The following is a 17500-nucleotide window of genomic DNA, read 5'->3' on the forward strand; positions in this document are numbered from 1 at the left end:
TTTGTGTCCTCAGAGATCGTCACCTGTATGAGGTTCAGTCAGGACTGCAGACACCTCATCACTGTGTCAGGAGACAGGTAAACACACCTCATCACTGTGAGACAGGTAAACACACCTCATCACTGTGAGACAGGTAAACACACCTCATCACTGTGTCAGGAGACAGGTAAACACACCTCATCACTGTGAGACAGGTAAACACACCTCATCACTGTGAGACAGGTAAACACACCTCATCACTGTGAGACAGGTAAACACACCTCATCACTGTGAGACAGGTAAACACACCTCATCACTGTGAAACAGGTAAACACACCTCATCACTGTGAGACAGGTAAACACACCTCATCACTGTGAGACAGGTAAACACACCTCATCACTGTGTCAGGAGACAGGTAAACACACCTCATCACTGTGAGACAGGTAAACACACCTCATCACTGTGTCAGGAGACAGGTAAACACACCTCATCACTGTGAGACAGGTAAACACACCTCATCACTGTGAGACAGGTAGACACACCTCATCACTGTGTCAGGAGACAGGTAAACACACCTCATCACTGTGAGACAGGTAAACACACCTCATCACTGTGAGACAGGTAAACACACCTCATCACTGTGAGACAGGTAAACACACCTCATCACTGTGAGACAGGTAAACACACCTCATCACTGTGAGACAGGTAAACACACCTCATCACTGTGAGACAGGTAGACACACCTCATCACTGTGAGACAGGTAGACACACCTCATCACTGTGAGACAGGTAAACACACCTCATCACGAGCGAGTGTCAGCAACAAAATTAGCGACGTGAGCGAGTGTCTGAGAGACAGGTAAACACACCTCATCACTGTGAGACAGGTAAACACACCTCATCACTGTGAGACAGGTAGACACACCTCATCACTGTGAGACAGGTAAACACACCTCATCACTGTGAGACAGGTAAACACACCTCATCACTGTGAGACAGGTAAACACACCTCATCACTGAGAGACAGGTAAACACACCTCATCACTGTGAGACAGGTAAACACACCTCATCACTGTGAGACAGGTAAACACACCTCATCACTGTGAGACAGGTAAACACACCTCATCACTGTGAGACAGGTAAACACACCTCATCACTGAGAGACAGGTAAACACACCTCATCACTGTGAGACAGGTAAACACACCTCATCACTGAGAGACAGGTAGACACACCTCATCACTGAGAGACAGGTAAACACACCTCATCACTGTGAGACAGGTAAACACACCTCATCACTGTGAGACAGGTAAACACACCTCATCACGAGTGAGTGTCAGCCACAAAATCAGCGACACGACATGAGCGAGTGTCAGCAACAAAATGAGCGACGTGAGCGAGTGTCTGAGAGACAGGTAAACACACGTCATCACTGTGAGACAGGTAAACACACCTCATCATTCTGGTCTTGTGTGTTTTTGTGTGTGTAGTTGTGTGTTTGTGTGGAGGTTGGACTCTCAGATGACCAGCACCATGAGAAAGAGGCGGGGCTTCAAAGTGAGCGCTGCACCTGAAAGCTGCAGCATCAGACAGCAGAACATCAGGTGAGTCAGGATGGAGGGGGTCTGCTCCTGTGTACCTGAGAGGTGTGTAGGGGCGGGGTCAGGATTCAGGTGTGTTCCTCCTCTCGTTGCAGGAGAGAGACCTTCACCAGCGTGCCCTCGTCTCAGCTGTCTCAGCTGGACGAAGAGGAGGAGGCTGACAGCGGTACTCCAGCTAGACCGGACTCTGCTCAGGGTGAGGAGGAGGAGTTTTAACTCTTTTCTTTAAGTTCTGAATCAAAGTGGCCGGCTGACGGCAGAGTGAAACATTTCTACAGTAGACGTCACATCGACCCTGATGTTGTTTCTTAAAATGAGCTCATCCGCCTGCCTGGGCAAACATTGTATCATGTTGCGGCTGATAACGGCGCTAAAGGAGTAAGTGGGGGAGTTTACCCCCCGTGCCCCCCTCCGTCTCCAAGTTGATACATTCTCCTGCTTATTCTGCTCCGGTCCCCGGCATCATAACGTGCCTCTCGCACACACCTGCCGAACACACACTCTCTCTCTCCTCACTCGCTGCCCCCACCCACACACATACACACTGAGCCCTGATCCTGAGCCACTGTGTGTGTGTGGGGCAAACATTGTATCATGTTGCGGCTGATAACGGCGCGAAGCAGTGAGTGGGCGTGTCTTACCCCCTCCCCGCCCCCTCCCTCTCGAAGTTGATACATTGACATTCTAAATGCATTTTTTTAAATTCCAGGGTAGAGCAGTACAACTGAAAATATGGGGTTTAGTTACCCTTTAATGATTAACCCTCGTGCATCATTATGGACATTTTTGTCCATTTGGTCAAATGTCTCCTCTTCATCTGGACATCATTTTGTCTGTGTTTGTGCGTATGGCACACATTTTTATAAGAAAGTCTCTCTTGACAAATTTTGGAATGCTTTTTTTTTTTTTTTAATAAATCAATAGAACACTGAAACATGTTTACGACCCTCTGAAGTCACTAAGGACAAAAAATGTCCACTTACAAAAAACTGCTATAAAAATAGAACAGATTTATATTTTTTTCTACTTTTTTCTGCATAAATCTCTTAAACAACTTCAGAACTGGCATTTAAAGGTTAAATTCCTGATAATTACTCAATATTTGATAGTTTTGAGCAGGGTTGGAGTTGTTTAAGAGATGTATGTAGAAAAAAATATCAATCTGTTCTACTTTTACTGCAGTTTTTTGTAAGTGGACATTTCTTTTCCTTAGTGACTTCAGAGGGTAGTAAATGAAACTGATGCCTGAGGGTTAACAAGTTGGCAAAGTCCTTATTTACAATTTAAAGTGCAAAAAAATGTATATTCTACATAGATATGTTAATCAGTATACGCAAGGCCTTTGCGAAAAAATGACCTAATAGTCCCGCCTCTGACATGGCAGGTAGCCAATCACAATTAAGGATTTTTGAGGTGGCACCAATCAGATCTCTAGGGAGGTCAAAGCCACCACCTTTGGACACGCCCCTGAGGCCAGCTGGCGTACAGGAAGCAAACAGGATTACAAACTCCACCTGGTGGACAGAGATGGTACTTAAAGAGCTACACAGCTGCACACACACTTAACACGATGGAAACCTCACACAGGAAGAGACTTAAAACCTGTTTCCCCTCTGAGAGACCCTCAAACACAGACTGTACCTGGTACCACTTAAATCAAACAGCTGACCACAGTCTAAGTCTGAATGTTTTGTGTTTCAGATCCTCAGCTGCTTCAGACCAACGGGAAGCTGCCCATGTGGTTCAGGAAACTGGTCAGTTCACTGATGACATCACAGATGATCAATCTGTTTGTACATTTAACTTCATTAAAGTTTATGATGGAGAGGAGGTCATGATGTCACGGCTGATTACTTGTATGTGTTCAGCAGGGGCAGGGCGGAGCCTCCTGTGCAGTCCAATCAGATGCAGAGCCTCAGCAGGTACGGAGTCGTTGGGCGGAGCAGCAGGACCCTGTGGTCATCTGCTCCACCTTCTCCCCGAGCCCCACCAAGAGTCAGGAGGGAGAGGAGGAGGAAGAGGAGGAGGAGGACTTCCACCCTCAGAGTCTGGAGAGTCTTCTGGGAGACGAGGAGGAAGAGGAGGAGGAAGAGGAGGAGGAGGAGGTCAGCAAACAAACTGGTTCAGTTTCTTTCTGGACTCCAAACTGATTACACAAAAATACTTTTTATTCTTTGGCTGAATCGAGTAATAAGAACATTTAATCTAATAAGTTTTTGATCATTAAAGGTCCAATCAGTGAGCTGTGTAGAGAGTGAGATGATAAAGGTATCTTACTATCTGATCATTAAGGAAACATGTTGAAGTGCTGGCTTCTCTGACAACAATGCAGCAGCCAGTATGTCCTCCTTCTAACTTTAGATTCTGCTCCTGAATGCTCTGGATTTGTTTGGACCAGAGAAGGTAGACGCTTTTAAGACACGCCCCCAGTTTTAAGACAGCTCTCCACAATGTTTAGAATTTAGACTGCAATACCCGTTTTAAACACTAGGGGGTCAGAGTTACATACTGCTCCTTTAATCAAAGTGAATCATTAATTTACTGAATAATTTTTTCTTCTTGTGCTCGCTCTGTCTCATCGTGCTGCAGCTTCTGATTTATATGCTTAATTAAAATAATTGGTTAATGCATGACGTGAGTTTTTCACTCTGCGTGGAGTCCAGGTGCAGCAGGATCCAGGTGAGGAGGGGGGCACCTTCATCCTCCACCCAAACACCAACAACACTGTGGACAGGTGAGCTTCATGTTACCAGATGATCGAATCAACAAACCTGAACCTTTCAGTCTCATTTGATACTGATGGTGTGTGCGTGTTTTCAGGGATTTTGATGTTGGAGGTGTAACAGACTCTCGGCGGTCTCTGACCAAGCTGGAGGTCACAGGTACGGGGGTGGAGCCTGTGTGGAGCAGCCAGCTGAGTCCGGACTCGGCCCTATCTGAAGGTTCAGCAGGAAGTTTGGAGCAGCAGCACGACGCAGGTCAGACACATTCCTAACACCTGTGATCGCTGTCGACCTTCAAAGGTTGTTTTCTTGGTTGTTAAAGCTCCTTATGGTTGTCATGGTAACCATTAGTCAAACCGATGAGGACACTCAGCTGTTCAGGAAGTGCTCTTTGAAATAAAACTCCCAGTGAGACAGCTCTTGAACTCTCTGAAAGTTCAACAGAAATCCCCTCAGATTGCTCTCTGACATCATCATTATTATTAGTTTGATGTAGTTGTGTATCAGTGACGGGGGTCTCTCTGCCTCAGACACAGACTCTCTGAGTCAGGGCAGCTCTGTGGGCAGTCTGGTCCTGGAGGAGGACGAGGACAGGAACTGTCTGAAGAACCACTTTGATACTCTGGCCTCCAGTCTGAACGACGGTAACACACACTCTTCTTCTTCATCATCTGAATGTTCACTCTGCTGTCCTCCATCATGACCGCTGAGGTGTGTGTGTGACCTTTCACCTTTCAGAGAAGTTTGACACTGACCTGAGGACCGTGCAGCCTCCCGAGGAAAAACACTTCCTGAACCCCCGACTCAGCATCTCCACCCGTTTCCTGTCCCGATTCCAGGACAGGATCAGGTCAGTCTACCCACAATCCTCAGGGACACTCCTTGAGTTCAGAGGGTTTGTTTTAACTGGTGGTTGTCATGGCAATAACAGTACTTCCCTGCTGTTTAGGACGTGGCCGAGCCAGGCTCCTCCCTCGGTCTCCATCCCAAGCAGGATCTCAGAGGAAAGCAACATCAGCAACACATCGGTACAGAAACACACCTGAAGATATTAAACACACCTGAAGATATCAAACACACCTGAAGATATCAAACACACCTGAAGATATTAAACACACCTGAAGATATCAAACACACCTGAAGATATCAAACACACCTGAAGATATCAAACACACATGAAGATATCAAACACACCTGAAGATATCAAACACACCTGAAGGTATCAAACACACCTGAAGATATCAAACACACCTGAAGATATCAAACACACATGAAGATATCAAACACACCTGAAGATATCAAACACACCTGAACACCTGAAACCTTCCTGAGAATCGCTTTAAATACCTTACATTCGACACTGCACACAACCTAATCCTGAACACGTCATGATTTACCTGACATCATCTTCAAGGTGAGATTTGGTGAGTAAAGTTGAATAAATGTTTGTTTTCCAGGTAAACTCTGAGTCGAGCAGCGAGGTCACTTCAACTGATCCTATTCAGAAAGAAAACAACGACAGTACAGGTGAGTCATCTCGTTCAGAAGACATTTAAATCTGTGAACTCTGTTTGTTGTTTGGTGATGAAGACGTACACCTCTCGCTCCGACTTGACTTCTACCTTTCAGTGCTTTACAGGCTCAGGCCTCGAGTCAGAGTAGAGGAAAACAAAACTGATTTTGAAGGGAAGTCATTATTTGTGTAGCACTAATTTATCACAAGTGTTACCTTGAGACGCTTTACAAAAGAGGGGGTTAAAAACCTTTCTGTTTGTTAAGAAAAATGGGATAGGGGAGATGGGATCAGATGCAGGAAGGATCAAAGTCAGCCATGCTGCCCGCTTATTCTGGTGCAATGTTTTATTCATTACATAGAAGACACAGAATGGTCAGCATGGTCTTGTAAAAGATGCTGCTTCTCTGATTAATCCTTTCATCGATTAGTCGTCTCATCACTTCGAGTTCTGTTTCTAACCTCTCAGTCACAGCTCGCTCCTCAAACAGCAGGTTAAGTTCATCTGTAGAGATATAAATACATCTTTCACTGTCAGAATGCTTCAGTTCTGTGTCAGGAGAGTTTTTAAAACCAGTCAGAGGAGCCTGACTGGTTTGACTTGATGCTTCACATCAGCAGTAAAACACTGAACCAAAGTTTAGATAAGATCATGTTTTACCTGCTGCTGTTTAAAACCTGCACGTCTGCAGGCATCAGGCGGGAACACACAAACTTTCTCTGTTTTTTAAGTAAACTGACACAAACACACATTAGACCTTTAAGAAAAAAAACAGAGAGCTCTGAGCCTGAGACAAGACCAAGGCCGTAAATATCAATGAAGTCATCATCTTGTGATTAGGGGGTGTGTCACTCACGTAGAGCGTAACACCGGGAAGGTTGCGGTCATGTCAACCGAACTTAAAGGAAAAGCACCTTATTACCCGGCAACGTTTGTCACGGACTGCCTTAAAGTAAGTGACACAGAAGAGGTATCCCAGATGAAACTAGGTTTAAAGGAAGATAATGTTTTTTCCAAACTAAAGTTTAAACAATCATAATTATGTAAATCTGACATCATGAATGTGATGTATGGAAGAGTGTTAGTGGTGTGAAGTGCAGACAAATCCAAACCAGCTGGTAGAGAGAGAGAGAGAAGTTGGAGTGGAAGCCACTTAAATAAACTGGGCCTCAGCTTATCTCAGGTGTACACAGTTAACATCCTTCTCGACTCTGCCTATTGGCTACTGAGCCAGAAAGTTAAAGTCTTTTTATGTTATTTTTTGATCCAGCAGATGTCGCCCTTGAGCACCAGCATGAAACCAAAACAACTCGCGCTGCATTGTTGTGTTAGCATGCTAATGCTAGCGATCTTTATTATGCTCGTATCTTCACACTGCATGTAAATTTACCTGAAATGAGCGTGATCTAGAAACACAGTTAAGCAGTGAGTACAGTATGTTATTCTTCTATTCTCTAGTCCCTCAATTAAACAACTTTTATACACGAGGGGAGGAGTCAGCCGGCCGTCCAGGCGATGTAAACAAACTGAAGATAGGACTCTGAAAACATCACAGACAGTGGGACTCGGGTGTTACACCCATTGTAGACAGTCATGACTCACAGTTATTTTCAGAGGAGATACTTGATTTCTACATTTAAGTGTGAAAAATCACATAGAAAGACTTTAAACCAAAACAAACCACATGCAGGTTGAGACGGCAGGATGTCACACTAGCCAAAGAATCGGTTGTTTCTGCAGAAGAAATGAGAAGTTACAGAAATGTAAACTCGTCACTAGGTTTACAGAAATGTCAGAAGCTCAAGAATGCTTCCCTGAGGGACTCCACTTTCGATTAAAGACAGAAGTGTGTGTGTGTGTGTGTGTGTGTGTGTGTGTGTGTGTGTGTGTGTGTGTGTGTGTGTGTGTGTGTGTGTGTGTGTGTGTGTGTGTGTGTGTGTGTGTGTGTGTGTGTGTGTGTGTGTGTGTGTGTGTGTGTGTGTGTGTGTGTGTGTGTGTGTGTGTGTGTGTGTGTGTGTGTGTGTGTGATCACAGCAAGATCCAACCAGTCACTTCTCCGTCGTAGAGCCTCCTGCCGCCCAATACGCCGACGACACACCGTTGTTGTCGTCCAATGTGGAGAAAAGCTAGGAGGTGTGTGTGTGGCCACATGGGTGTTTGTGTAAAGTTTTTGGTGCTTTCCTTCTTTGGTTAAACTCACAAACTGTTTCTCACCAGTGTGGGCGTGGCTAAGTCTTTGGTTTTTAGCACCACTTTTTCACATCTTTCCTCTGTCGTGAGGTCATCAGGGTGTGTTTAAAGTTCATTAAATAAAGCTTGTGGAGCGCTGGTTTCACTGAAAAGACTCCTCAACTAAAGACAAGTGAGCAGAGGAGGTGGGCAGAGAGACTCGGGGGCTTGTGGGTCTTAACTTCACAACCATCAACATTACCTTAGCTCAACGAGCGTACAGGTAGCTAGCAGCACTACTAAATCCACCTGGTGGACACAGATGGTACTAAGAAAAGGGACACAGCTGCACACAAACTGATCTAAACTGGCAGCTCTGCGTAACAGTTAGACCCCGCCCCCACCTCCTCTTTTAATCACAGAGGCTGGTTTAGGATCACTCATCTGTCCAGCTTCACTTGAGGAACTCAAATCAGATCCTACTCTCTGACCTTTCTTCTTCTTCAACCAATCAGATGTCCCCTCCAGGACTCTGGTGACCCACAACAGCAGCGTGGTGTCTGCGGTCCAGCAGGGGGCGCCTCGCCTCGGGTACCTCGGAACCACAGCAAGCTCCAGAGCCAAACTGATCCAAGACACCATCGCCTCCTCCAACACCTCGTCTAACACCTCCTCCACCTCCTGTCATGAGGAGGAGGAGGAGAACCTGTCCTCCTCTTCAGACCTGCTGATTCATCCCCACCTGATGTCAGCTGGTGTGGACCTCCAGAGCACCAACCCTGTCCCCAACCAGGGCCAGACCTGCAGGTATCCCCTGAAACCTCAAGCTGCCCCCCTTTTTTATGTTCAACCTCCCCAGACGCACCGGAGCCTGAAGAAAGAACTCTTCATTTGATTCTGAAAACAGATTAATATCATGTTTAAATATTTTTGTCTTCTTTTTTTTTTGAGTGTTGCGTCGTCGTCCGAGGATCACACACCTGAACAAGACCTGCAGGTGTTTAGCACGCCCACCCGTGTGATGTCAGAGGGCGCGGTCGCCAGGTGGAGCGTTAGCAGCATCGAAGAAACGCTGACGAATATAAACCAAACCCTCATCCCAAGTCCCGCCCCCTCCATTACCCTAACAGGCACACCCAGAGCTTGTGATGTCATCGCCTGCCCCGCCTCCAGACGGGAGGAGGGTCTAGGAGCGTCTGAGACTGATCCAGGTAACACAGGTGATTCTGCGCTGCGTCTCATATACCTTATATATAAAATGCTGACGCGGTGTCTTCACCTCCGTTCAATGTTGCTTGCAACCTGTGGAGAAACATAGTGACGCTGACGAGTCTGGCAGCACCACTTCTTACCCCCTATCCCGTCATGAGGTCATCATGGTGCATTTAAAGTAAACGGTGGTTTTACTGTTGAGTAAAGAAAGCTTGTGGAGTGCTGGTTTGACTCAGTTAGAGACAACGAGTGACCAGCGGAGTCGGGCACTCGTTGTCTCTAACTGAGGATGTATGTAGGAAGTATGTCAGATTGGGACAAATAGCATTTTAGACTTAAAGGAGGGTGCAACTTTTTGATCCAGTAGATGTTGCCCTTGAGCTCCAGCATGAAACCAAAACAAACTGCTGTTAGGCCACGCCTCCTCCATACTGAAGCCTCCGCTCTCCTCCAGAGACACACCTCCAACCCCCCTCCACTCACGTTCACATGAAGGAGTTTAGCACAAGCGCTGGACTAACTTATCCTTTGCTCGATCTGCGATCACCTGTGTCCTGCATTGTTGTGTTAGCATGCTAATGTTAGCGCTCTTTAGTTAGCTCGTAGCTTCACGTAGTTGTGTTAGCATGCTAATGTTAGCGCTCTTTAGTTAGCTCGTAGCTTCACATAGTTGTGTTAGCATGCTAATGTTAGTGCTCTTTAGTTAGCTCGTAGCTTCACATAGTTGTGTTAGCACGCTAATGTTAGCGCTCTTTAGTTAGCTCGTAGCTTCACATTGTTGTGTTAGCATGCTAATGTTAGCGCTCTTTAGTTAGCTCGTAGCTTCACGTTGTTGTGTTAGCATGCTAATGTTAGCGCTCTTTAGTTAGCTCGTAGCTTCACATCACCTGTGTCCTGCATTGTTGTGTTAGCATGCTAACGTTAGTGCTCTTTAGTTAGCTCGTAGCTTCACATCACCTGTGTCCTGCATTGTTGTGTTAGCATGCTAATGTTAGTGCTCTTTAGTTAGCTCATAGCTTCACATTGTTGTGTTAGCATGCTAATGTTAGCGCTCTTTAGTTAGCTCATAGCTTCACATTTCATGTAAACTGACACAGAATGAGCGTGATCTAAAAACTCTTACTAACATCCAAATAATCAGTGAGTATGTTCTTCTTCTTCTCTCTAGTTCTTGACTAAAACAGCTTTTATACACAAGGGGAGGAGCCGGCCGTCCCGTCCATGTAAACACGGCTCTGACAACAACACAGCCAGCGGGACTCGGGCTTCTCCCTCATTGTAGACAGTCATGACTCAGAGACACTTTTTCTTTTTGTTTAAAATATCAGACAGATCTTCAGGAGCTGACCTCCCGACCTCTTCCTCGTCTCCTCTGACTGACAGACCCCGCCTTCCCCAAACAGGTAACCCCGCCCCATCACACCACATTATACAGTTTCCAGTCGGGCTCATCAGAAGATAAACTCTGTAGCGCCCCCCTCAGGACGTACCCGGCAAGTACTGAGGGCTCATCAGGTCTTTGTTGTTTCAGGTTCAGGTGATGAAGAGTCGGTCAGTCTGCAGCAGTGTCAGCACGTCGCCAGCGAGATGAGAGAGACGGCAAAACGAGCTGTACACCTGTACCAACAGGTGAGACCAAAAACAGGACTCCTCAGTCAGACTTTGTGAACGGCTTCAGAGCGTCCAAATTTAAATTGTGATAGAAGAGGAACTGAACGTGTTGTATGCTTTCTCTAGTTGTAAAGTTTTAAAGGAGCAGTATGTAACTCTGACCCCTAGGGTGGGGGGGTCTTAAGAGCGCCTACCTTCTCTGGTCCAAACAAATCCAGAGCATTCAGGAGCAGAATCTAAAGTTAGAAGGAGGACATACTGGCTGCTGCATTGTTGTCAGAGAAGCCAGCACTTCAACATGTTTCCTTAATGATCAGATAGTAAGATACCTTTATCATCTCACTCTCTACACAGCTCACTGATTGGACCTTTAAAGTTTACATTTCTGTTTCCATCTTTACTTGTAGAAGAGGTCAGCAGGATGTTAACATTGAAAGATAAAATCTGAAGGAACTGAAGTGTTTTTTCATGAAATATTGAAACATTTCTTCTTGGTGCAGCTCGGCGGGTCGGAGCAGCGTCTTCAGATGTCGTGCGTCCTGCGGGAGGCGTTTGATGTCGTTCACTCTGAGCTGCAGGCGGTGCTGCGGGGCGGAGATGGGCGGGGCAGCGGCAGCGCCCCCTCTGGCCTCATGGAGAGCGACGGGACGATGTCTCTGCTGGAGAAGTACTCTGAGCTGCTGGTTCAGATGACCCAGAACAAACTGAACAGAGTGTGAACCCCCCCACCACGCTGCGGGCTGTACGGAGGCTGAAAGAGGACAAACTTCCCTCCAGGCTCTTTCATAAACATCAGTATTAAGTTTTAGCACCTTACGTTTGTTTTTATGGAGCAGACGTTTGAGATCACGTCTTTGTACAGAAAGTGTTTTTAATGTTCTTTAATAAAAGTTTCATGTTCTTCATCAGTTCATCAAATGTTTTCTTTTTGAAGACGTCATCATCACTCAGCGTTTAGATTTCTTCAACACGTGTTTGAACATCAAAACAAACTGAGGGAACAAAAAGCCTCAGACGGTTTCACTTCTCGATTTAAACATTCTGCTGGTTCACTAAACCAATCAGAAGTCATCGTGATCTCAGGATTCAAACGGGTTTAATCATCAGGAGTTCTTAATGAAACTTTAATAACATATCAACATAACGCAAAAGAAAAACGTGTCAGTTTTATTCCTCAGATAGAAAACACCTATTCAATTAGTTTTTTTGACTTGTTTTATAAGTTGAGAATTTTCAGTCAAATCTTTTTTTCTGCTTTAATCCCTGAACATAAAAACAAATAGCATCCATTTAAATATGCTGGAGTTAGCACAAAAGCTAAATTTAATCTGTAGTCCTAAAAAAAACAGAACAAATGTAAAACTACAGGACAGTTGTTTTTTTTTATTTAAGAAAAATATATTTTGGCTTCATCCTGTTGAATGGGAGGCTGAGGCACGCTGTTCTGACGTCATAAACATCTGGTTTGTCTGGACTGCAGGTGCTCCCGACGTCCAACAGGTGAAGCTTTTAAGGGGCGTGTCCCAAAGGGTGTGTTTGTTTTTCATCTGTAGTCAAAACAGGAAGAGCGCAGGGTGGGCGGTGATTGGCTGAGAGACCCGGCAGCTGTCAGCAGGAGTCCCGCCCCCCGTCAGAGTGTCGAGTCTACGAGGAAAAAAGTTAAGAAATATGAAATCAAACTAAGTCAACAAAGTTTAAAAGAAAAGAAAGGAGTAAAGGAGCCAGGAGGAGCCAACATGGCGGCGGTCGGAACAGCTGGATGTTAGCGCGGAGCTGTGTGCAGCATCAGGCCGGGCTGTGAGCGCCTGTCGGCAGGGAAGCAGCATGAAGCAGTCCGGGCACGGTGCATCATGGCCGCTGTGACAGTCAACACCAGCACCGTCATGACGGAGTCCAACGGAGGCTCGGAGCCCCGCAACCTGCCTCCGGGACCGGGAGGAGGAGGGGGCAGGTCGGCGGACAGCTGGAAGAGAGACATCATCCGTCAGCTGCAGCACCGAGACCGTAACCAGCACGCCATGTTCCAGGACCTGATCCGCTTCTGTACGAGCCACAAGTACCGTTTAATCTGTTCAAATCACTTTAATCTGTTTTAATACAGTCCAGCTGTTTGTGTTTACATCCGGGTTATTCTAAAGCAGTGCTCTGCACCTGGAGGACCTGGAAAACCTGGAGAATGTCTCCAAACCACCTTTAAAAATATAAAACAGTTTTATAACCACGAAGCGGAGAGGGAGAGTTTGAGATATCAGATCATAAATCACAGCTCAGAGAAACACTTCCTGCTTAACACACACACACACATATGAAACAGATTGAATCAGGTTGTGAGTTCGGTTCTGCTAAATGACAGACATGTGAGTGGAGCAGGTTAGTCAGGTATATCCAGCTGTGTCAGGTCACCTGTCGCCTACAGAGAACCAAATTCATTTAAAAAACTTTAAACTTTATTTAGTGGTTTCAAACTCTCCTGTGTCAGCTCCTTCAAGGTTCCTGAAAGTTGTCTGGAAACTGAAGGCATGTTGCTCTGACTCACCGACGTGAGCACGCTGATCTCACACACATGAACAACATGTCGTCTCTGCTGTGGCCGGACGATGACTCAAATATTCAAATCGTAATCTTTCCATAATCTCTGGGTTCACTTTGCTTTGACAGAAAGTCGACCTCCTGGTCGTTCCAAAGTCAAGACTTAAAACTAAAGGTGACCGGGCCTTTTCAGTCAGGGCCCCTGGACTTTGGAACGACCTCCCTGAGGAGATAAGACTCACAGATTCACTCAGTTCTTTGAAATCTTAAAACATACTTTTACAAACTGTCTTTGATGTGATGTCGTCTTCTTCATGTCTTTTCTTTCTGGTTTTACTATTTTGATCTTCTTTTACTTCTTACTGTCCTTTTATTTATGCTCTTATCTTAACTCCTCTTATGTTTTAACTTGGTCATTTTTTATCATATTTACTTTTTCTTTTTATTAATATTATAGTTTATTTTTTTTATCATTATTCACTTGTTTTTATTTCTTTTTCTGCTCTTACCTTCTTATTGCTGTTATCTTTTGATTTACTTTGAGCTCTTTTAGTTTCTTACATCTTTTTAAATATTTACTCCTCTTGGTCTCAGCTCGTGTTGTTGGGTTCTTATGATGGTTCTTGTGATGGTTCATATTATGGTTCTTATGATGGTTCTTGTGATGGTTCTTATGATGGTTCTTGTGATGGTTCTTATGATGGTTCTTATGATGGTTCTTGTGATGGTTCTTATGATGGTTCTTGTGATGGTTCTTATGATGGTTCTTATGATGGTTCTTGTGATGGTTCATATGATGGTTCTTATGATGGTTCATATGATGGTTCTTATGATGGTTCTTGTGATGGTTCATGTGATGGTTCATATGATGGTTCATATGATGGTTCTTATGATGGTTCTTGTGATGGTTCTTGTGATGGTTCATGTGATGGTTCATATGGTGGTTCTTATGATGGTTCATATGATGGTTCTTATGATGGTTCTTATGATGGTTCTTGTAATGGTTCTTATGATGGTTCTTGTGATGGTTCATATGATGGTTCTTATGATGGTTCTTGTGATGGTTCATATGATGGTTCTTATGATGGTTCTTGTGATGGTTCATATGATGGTTCTTATGATGGTTCATATGATGGTTCTTATGATGGTTCTTGTGATGGTTCTTGTGATGGTTCTTGTGATGGTTCATATGATGGTTCTTATGATGGTTCATATGATGGTTCATATGATGGTTCTTGTGATGGTTCTAGTGATGGTTCTTGTGATGGTTCATATGATGGTTCTTATGATGTTCATATGATGGTTCTTATGATGGTTCTTGTGATGGTTCATATGATGGTTCTAGTGATGGTTCTTGTGATGGTTCTTGTGATGGTTCTTATGATGGTTCTTGTGATGGTTCTTATGATGGTTCTTGTGATGGTTAATATGATGGTTCTTGTGATGTTCTTGTGATGGTTCATATGATGGTTCTTATGATGGTTCTTATGATGGTTCTAGTGATGGTTCTTGTGATGGTTCTTATGATGGTTCTTATGATGGTTCTTATGATGGTTCATGTGATGGTTCTTGTGATGGTTCTTGTGATGGTTCATATGATGGTTCTTGTGATGTTCTTGTGATGGTTCATATGATGGTTCTTATGATGGTTCTTGTGATGGTTCTTATGATGGTTCTTGTGATGGTTCATATGATGGTTCTTGTGATGGTTCATATGATGGTTTCTTGTGATGGTTCTTGTGATGGTTCTTGTGATGGTTCTTGTGATGGTTCATATGATGGTTCTTATGATGGTTCTTGTGATGGTTCTTGTGATGGTTCTTATGATGGTTCTTGTGATGGTTCATATGATGGTTCTTGTGATGTTCTTGTGATGGTTCATGTGATGGTTCTTGTGATGGTTCTTGTGATGGTTCTTGTGATGGTTCTTGTGATGGTTCATATGATGGTTCTTGTGATGGTTCTTATGATGGTTCTTGTGATGGTTCATATGATGGTTCTTGTGATGGTTCTTATGATGGTTCTTGTGATGGTTCATATGATGGTTCTTATGATGGTTCTTGTGATGGTTCTTGTGATGGTTCATGTGATGGTTCTTGTGATGGTTCATATGATGGTTCTTGTGATGTTCTTGTGATGGTTCATATGATGGTTCTTGTGATGGTTCTTGTGATGGTTCTTGTGATGGTTCATATGATGGTTCATATGATGGTTCTTGTGATGGTTCTTGTGATGGTTCTTGTGATGGTTCATATGATGGTTCTTGTGATGGTTCTTGTGATGGTTCTTATGATGGTTCTTGTGATGGTTCTTGTGATGGTTCTTATGATGGTTCATATGATGGTTCTTATGATGGTTCTTGTGATGGTTCTTATGATGGTTCTTGTGATGGTTCTTATGATGGTTCTTATGATGGTTCTTGTGATGGTTCATATGATGGTTCTTATGATGGTTCATATGATGGTTCATATGATGGTTCTTATGATGGTTCTTGTAATGGTTCTTATGATGGTTCTTGTGATGGTTCATATGATGGTTCTTGTGATGGTTCATATGATGGTTCTTATGATGGTTCTTGTGATGGTTCTTATGATGGTTCATATGATGGTTCTTGTGATGGTTCTTGTGATGGTTCTTGTGATGGTTCATATGATGGTTCATATGATGGTTCATATGATGGTTCTTGTGATGGTTCTAGTGATGGTTCTTGTGATGGTTCATATGATGGTTCTTATGATGTTCATATGATGGTTCTTATGATGGTTCTTGTGATGGTTCATATGATGGTTCTTGTGATGGTTCTTGTGATGGTTCTTGTGATGGTTAATATGATGGTTCTTGTGATGGTTCATATGATGGTTCTTATGATGGTTCTTATGATGGTTCTAGTGATGGTTCTTATGATGGTTTCTTGTGATGGTTCTTGTGATGGTTCTTGTGATGGTTCTTGTGATGGTTCATATGATGGTTCTTATGATGGTTCTTGTGATGGTTCTTGTGATGGTTCTTATGATGGTTCTTGTGATGGTTCATATGATGGTTCTTGTGATGTTCTTGTGATGGTTCATATGATGGTTCTTGTGATGGTTCTTGTGATGGTTCTTGTGATGGTTCTTGTGATGGTTCTTGTGATGGTTCATATGATGGTTCATATGATGGTTCTTGTGATGGTTCTTGTGATGGTTCTTGTGATGGTTCATATGATGGTTCTTGTGATGGTTCTTGTGATGGTTCATATGATGGTTCTTATGATGGTTCTTGTGATGGTTCTTGTGATGGTTCTTGTGATGGTTCATATGATGGTTCTTGTGATGGTTCTTATGATGGTTCTTGTGATGGTTCATATGATGGTTCTTGTGATGTTCTTGTGATGGTTCATATGATGGTTCATATGATGGTTCTTGTGATGGTTCTTGTGATGGTTCATATGATGGTTCTTGTGATGGTTCTTATGATGGTTCTTGTGATGGTTCATATGATGGTTCTTGTGACGTTCTTGTGATGGTTCATATGATGGTTCATATGATGGTTCTTGTGATGGTTCTTGTGATGGTTCATATGATGGTTCTTATGATGGTTCTTGTGATGGTTCTTGTGATGGTTCTTGTGATGGTTCATATGATGGTTCTTGTGATGGTTCTTATGATGGTTCTTGTGATGGTTCTTGTGATGGTTCTTGTGATGTTCTTGTGATGGTTCATATGATGGTTCATATGATGGTTCTTGTGATGGTTCTTGTGATGGTTCATATGATGGTTCTTGTGATGGTTCTTATGATGGTTCTTGTGATGTTCTTGTGATGGTTCATATGATGGTTCATATGATGGTTCTTGTGATGGTTCTTGTGATGGTTCTTGTGATGGTTCATATGATGGTTCATATGATGGTTCTTGTGATGGTTCTTGTGATGGTTCTTGTGATGGTTCATATGATGGTTCTTGTGATGGTTCTTGTGATGGTTCTTATGATGGTTCTTTTGATGGTTCTTGTGATGGTTCTTGTGATGGTTCTTATGATGGTTCTTGTGATGGTTCATATGATGGTTCTTGTGATGGTTCTTGTGATGGTTCTTGTGATGGTTCATATGATGGTTCATATGATGGTTCTTGTGATGGTTCTTGTGATGGTTCTTGTGATGTTTCTTGTGATTGTTCATATGATGG

The 17500-nt window shown here is 43.8% G+C and overlaps 2 protein-coding genes across 3 annotated transcripts in view; both read left to right on the plus strand.

The window, feature by feature from the left end:
• wdr62 (WD repeat domain 62) overlaps positions 1-11709 on the plus strand; it is a 26001-nt gene extending 14292 nt beyond the window's left edge. Inside the window, exons 18-34 of the mRNA XM_061047367.1 lie at positions 14-77; positions 1469-1582; positions 1675-1775; positions 3281-3333; positions 3448-3700; positions 4259-4313; positions 4400-4557; positions 4833-4946; positions 5041-5152; positions 5252-5330; positions 5760-5829; positions 7851-7949; positions 8501-8792; positions 8937-9205; positions 10526-10600; positions 10729-10826; positions 11309-11709. Of these exons, the coding sequence (XP_060903350.1) occupies positions 14-77; positions 1469-1582; positions 1675-1775; positions 3281-3333; positions 3448-3700; positions 4259-4313; positions 4400-4557; positions 4833-4946; positions 5041-5152; positions 5252-5330; positions 5760-5829; positions 7851-7949; positions 8501-8792; positions 8937-9205; positions 10526-10600; positions 10729-10826; positions 11309-11527 (2225 nt within the window). The 3' untranslated portion in view covers positions 11528-11709. The remainder of the gene's footprint in view (positions 1-13; positions 78-1468; positions 1583-1674; positions 1776-3280; positions 3334-3447; positions 3701-4258; positions 4314-4399; positions 4558-4832; positions 4947-5040; positions 5153-5251; positions 5331-5759; positions 5830-7850; positions 7950-8500; positions 8793-8936; positions 9206-10525; positions 10601-10728; positions 10827-11308) is intronic.
• A 653-nt stretch (positions 11710-12362) lies between these two features.
• The window catches only part of LOC132980966 (protein Atg16l2), a 28975-nt gene continuing 23837 nt past the window's right edge, over positions 12363-17500 (plus strand). For both annotated transcript variants that reach the window (XM_061047365.1, XM_061047366.1), the window contains exon 1: positions 12363-12851. In XM_061047365.1, coding sequence (XP_060903348.1) covers positions 12659-12851 — 193 coding nt within the window. In that variant the 5' untranslated portion in view covers positions 12363-12658. The remainder of the gene's footprint in view (positions 12852-17500) is intronic.

This window comes from Labrus mixtus, chromosome 9 (genome assembly GCF_963584025.1).
Source record: "Labrus mixtus chromosome 9, fLabMix1.1, whole genome shotgun sequence".
In the NCBI taxonomy this organism is placed as follows: domain Eukaryota; kingdom Metazoa; phylum Chordata; class Actinopteri; order Labriformes; family Labridae; genus Labrus; species Labrus mixtus.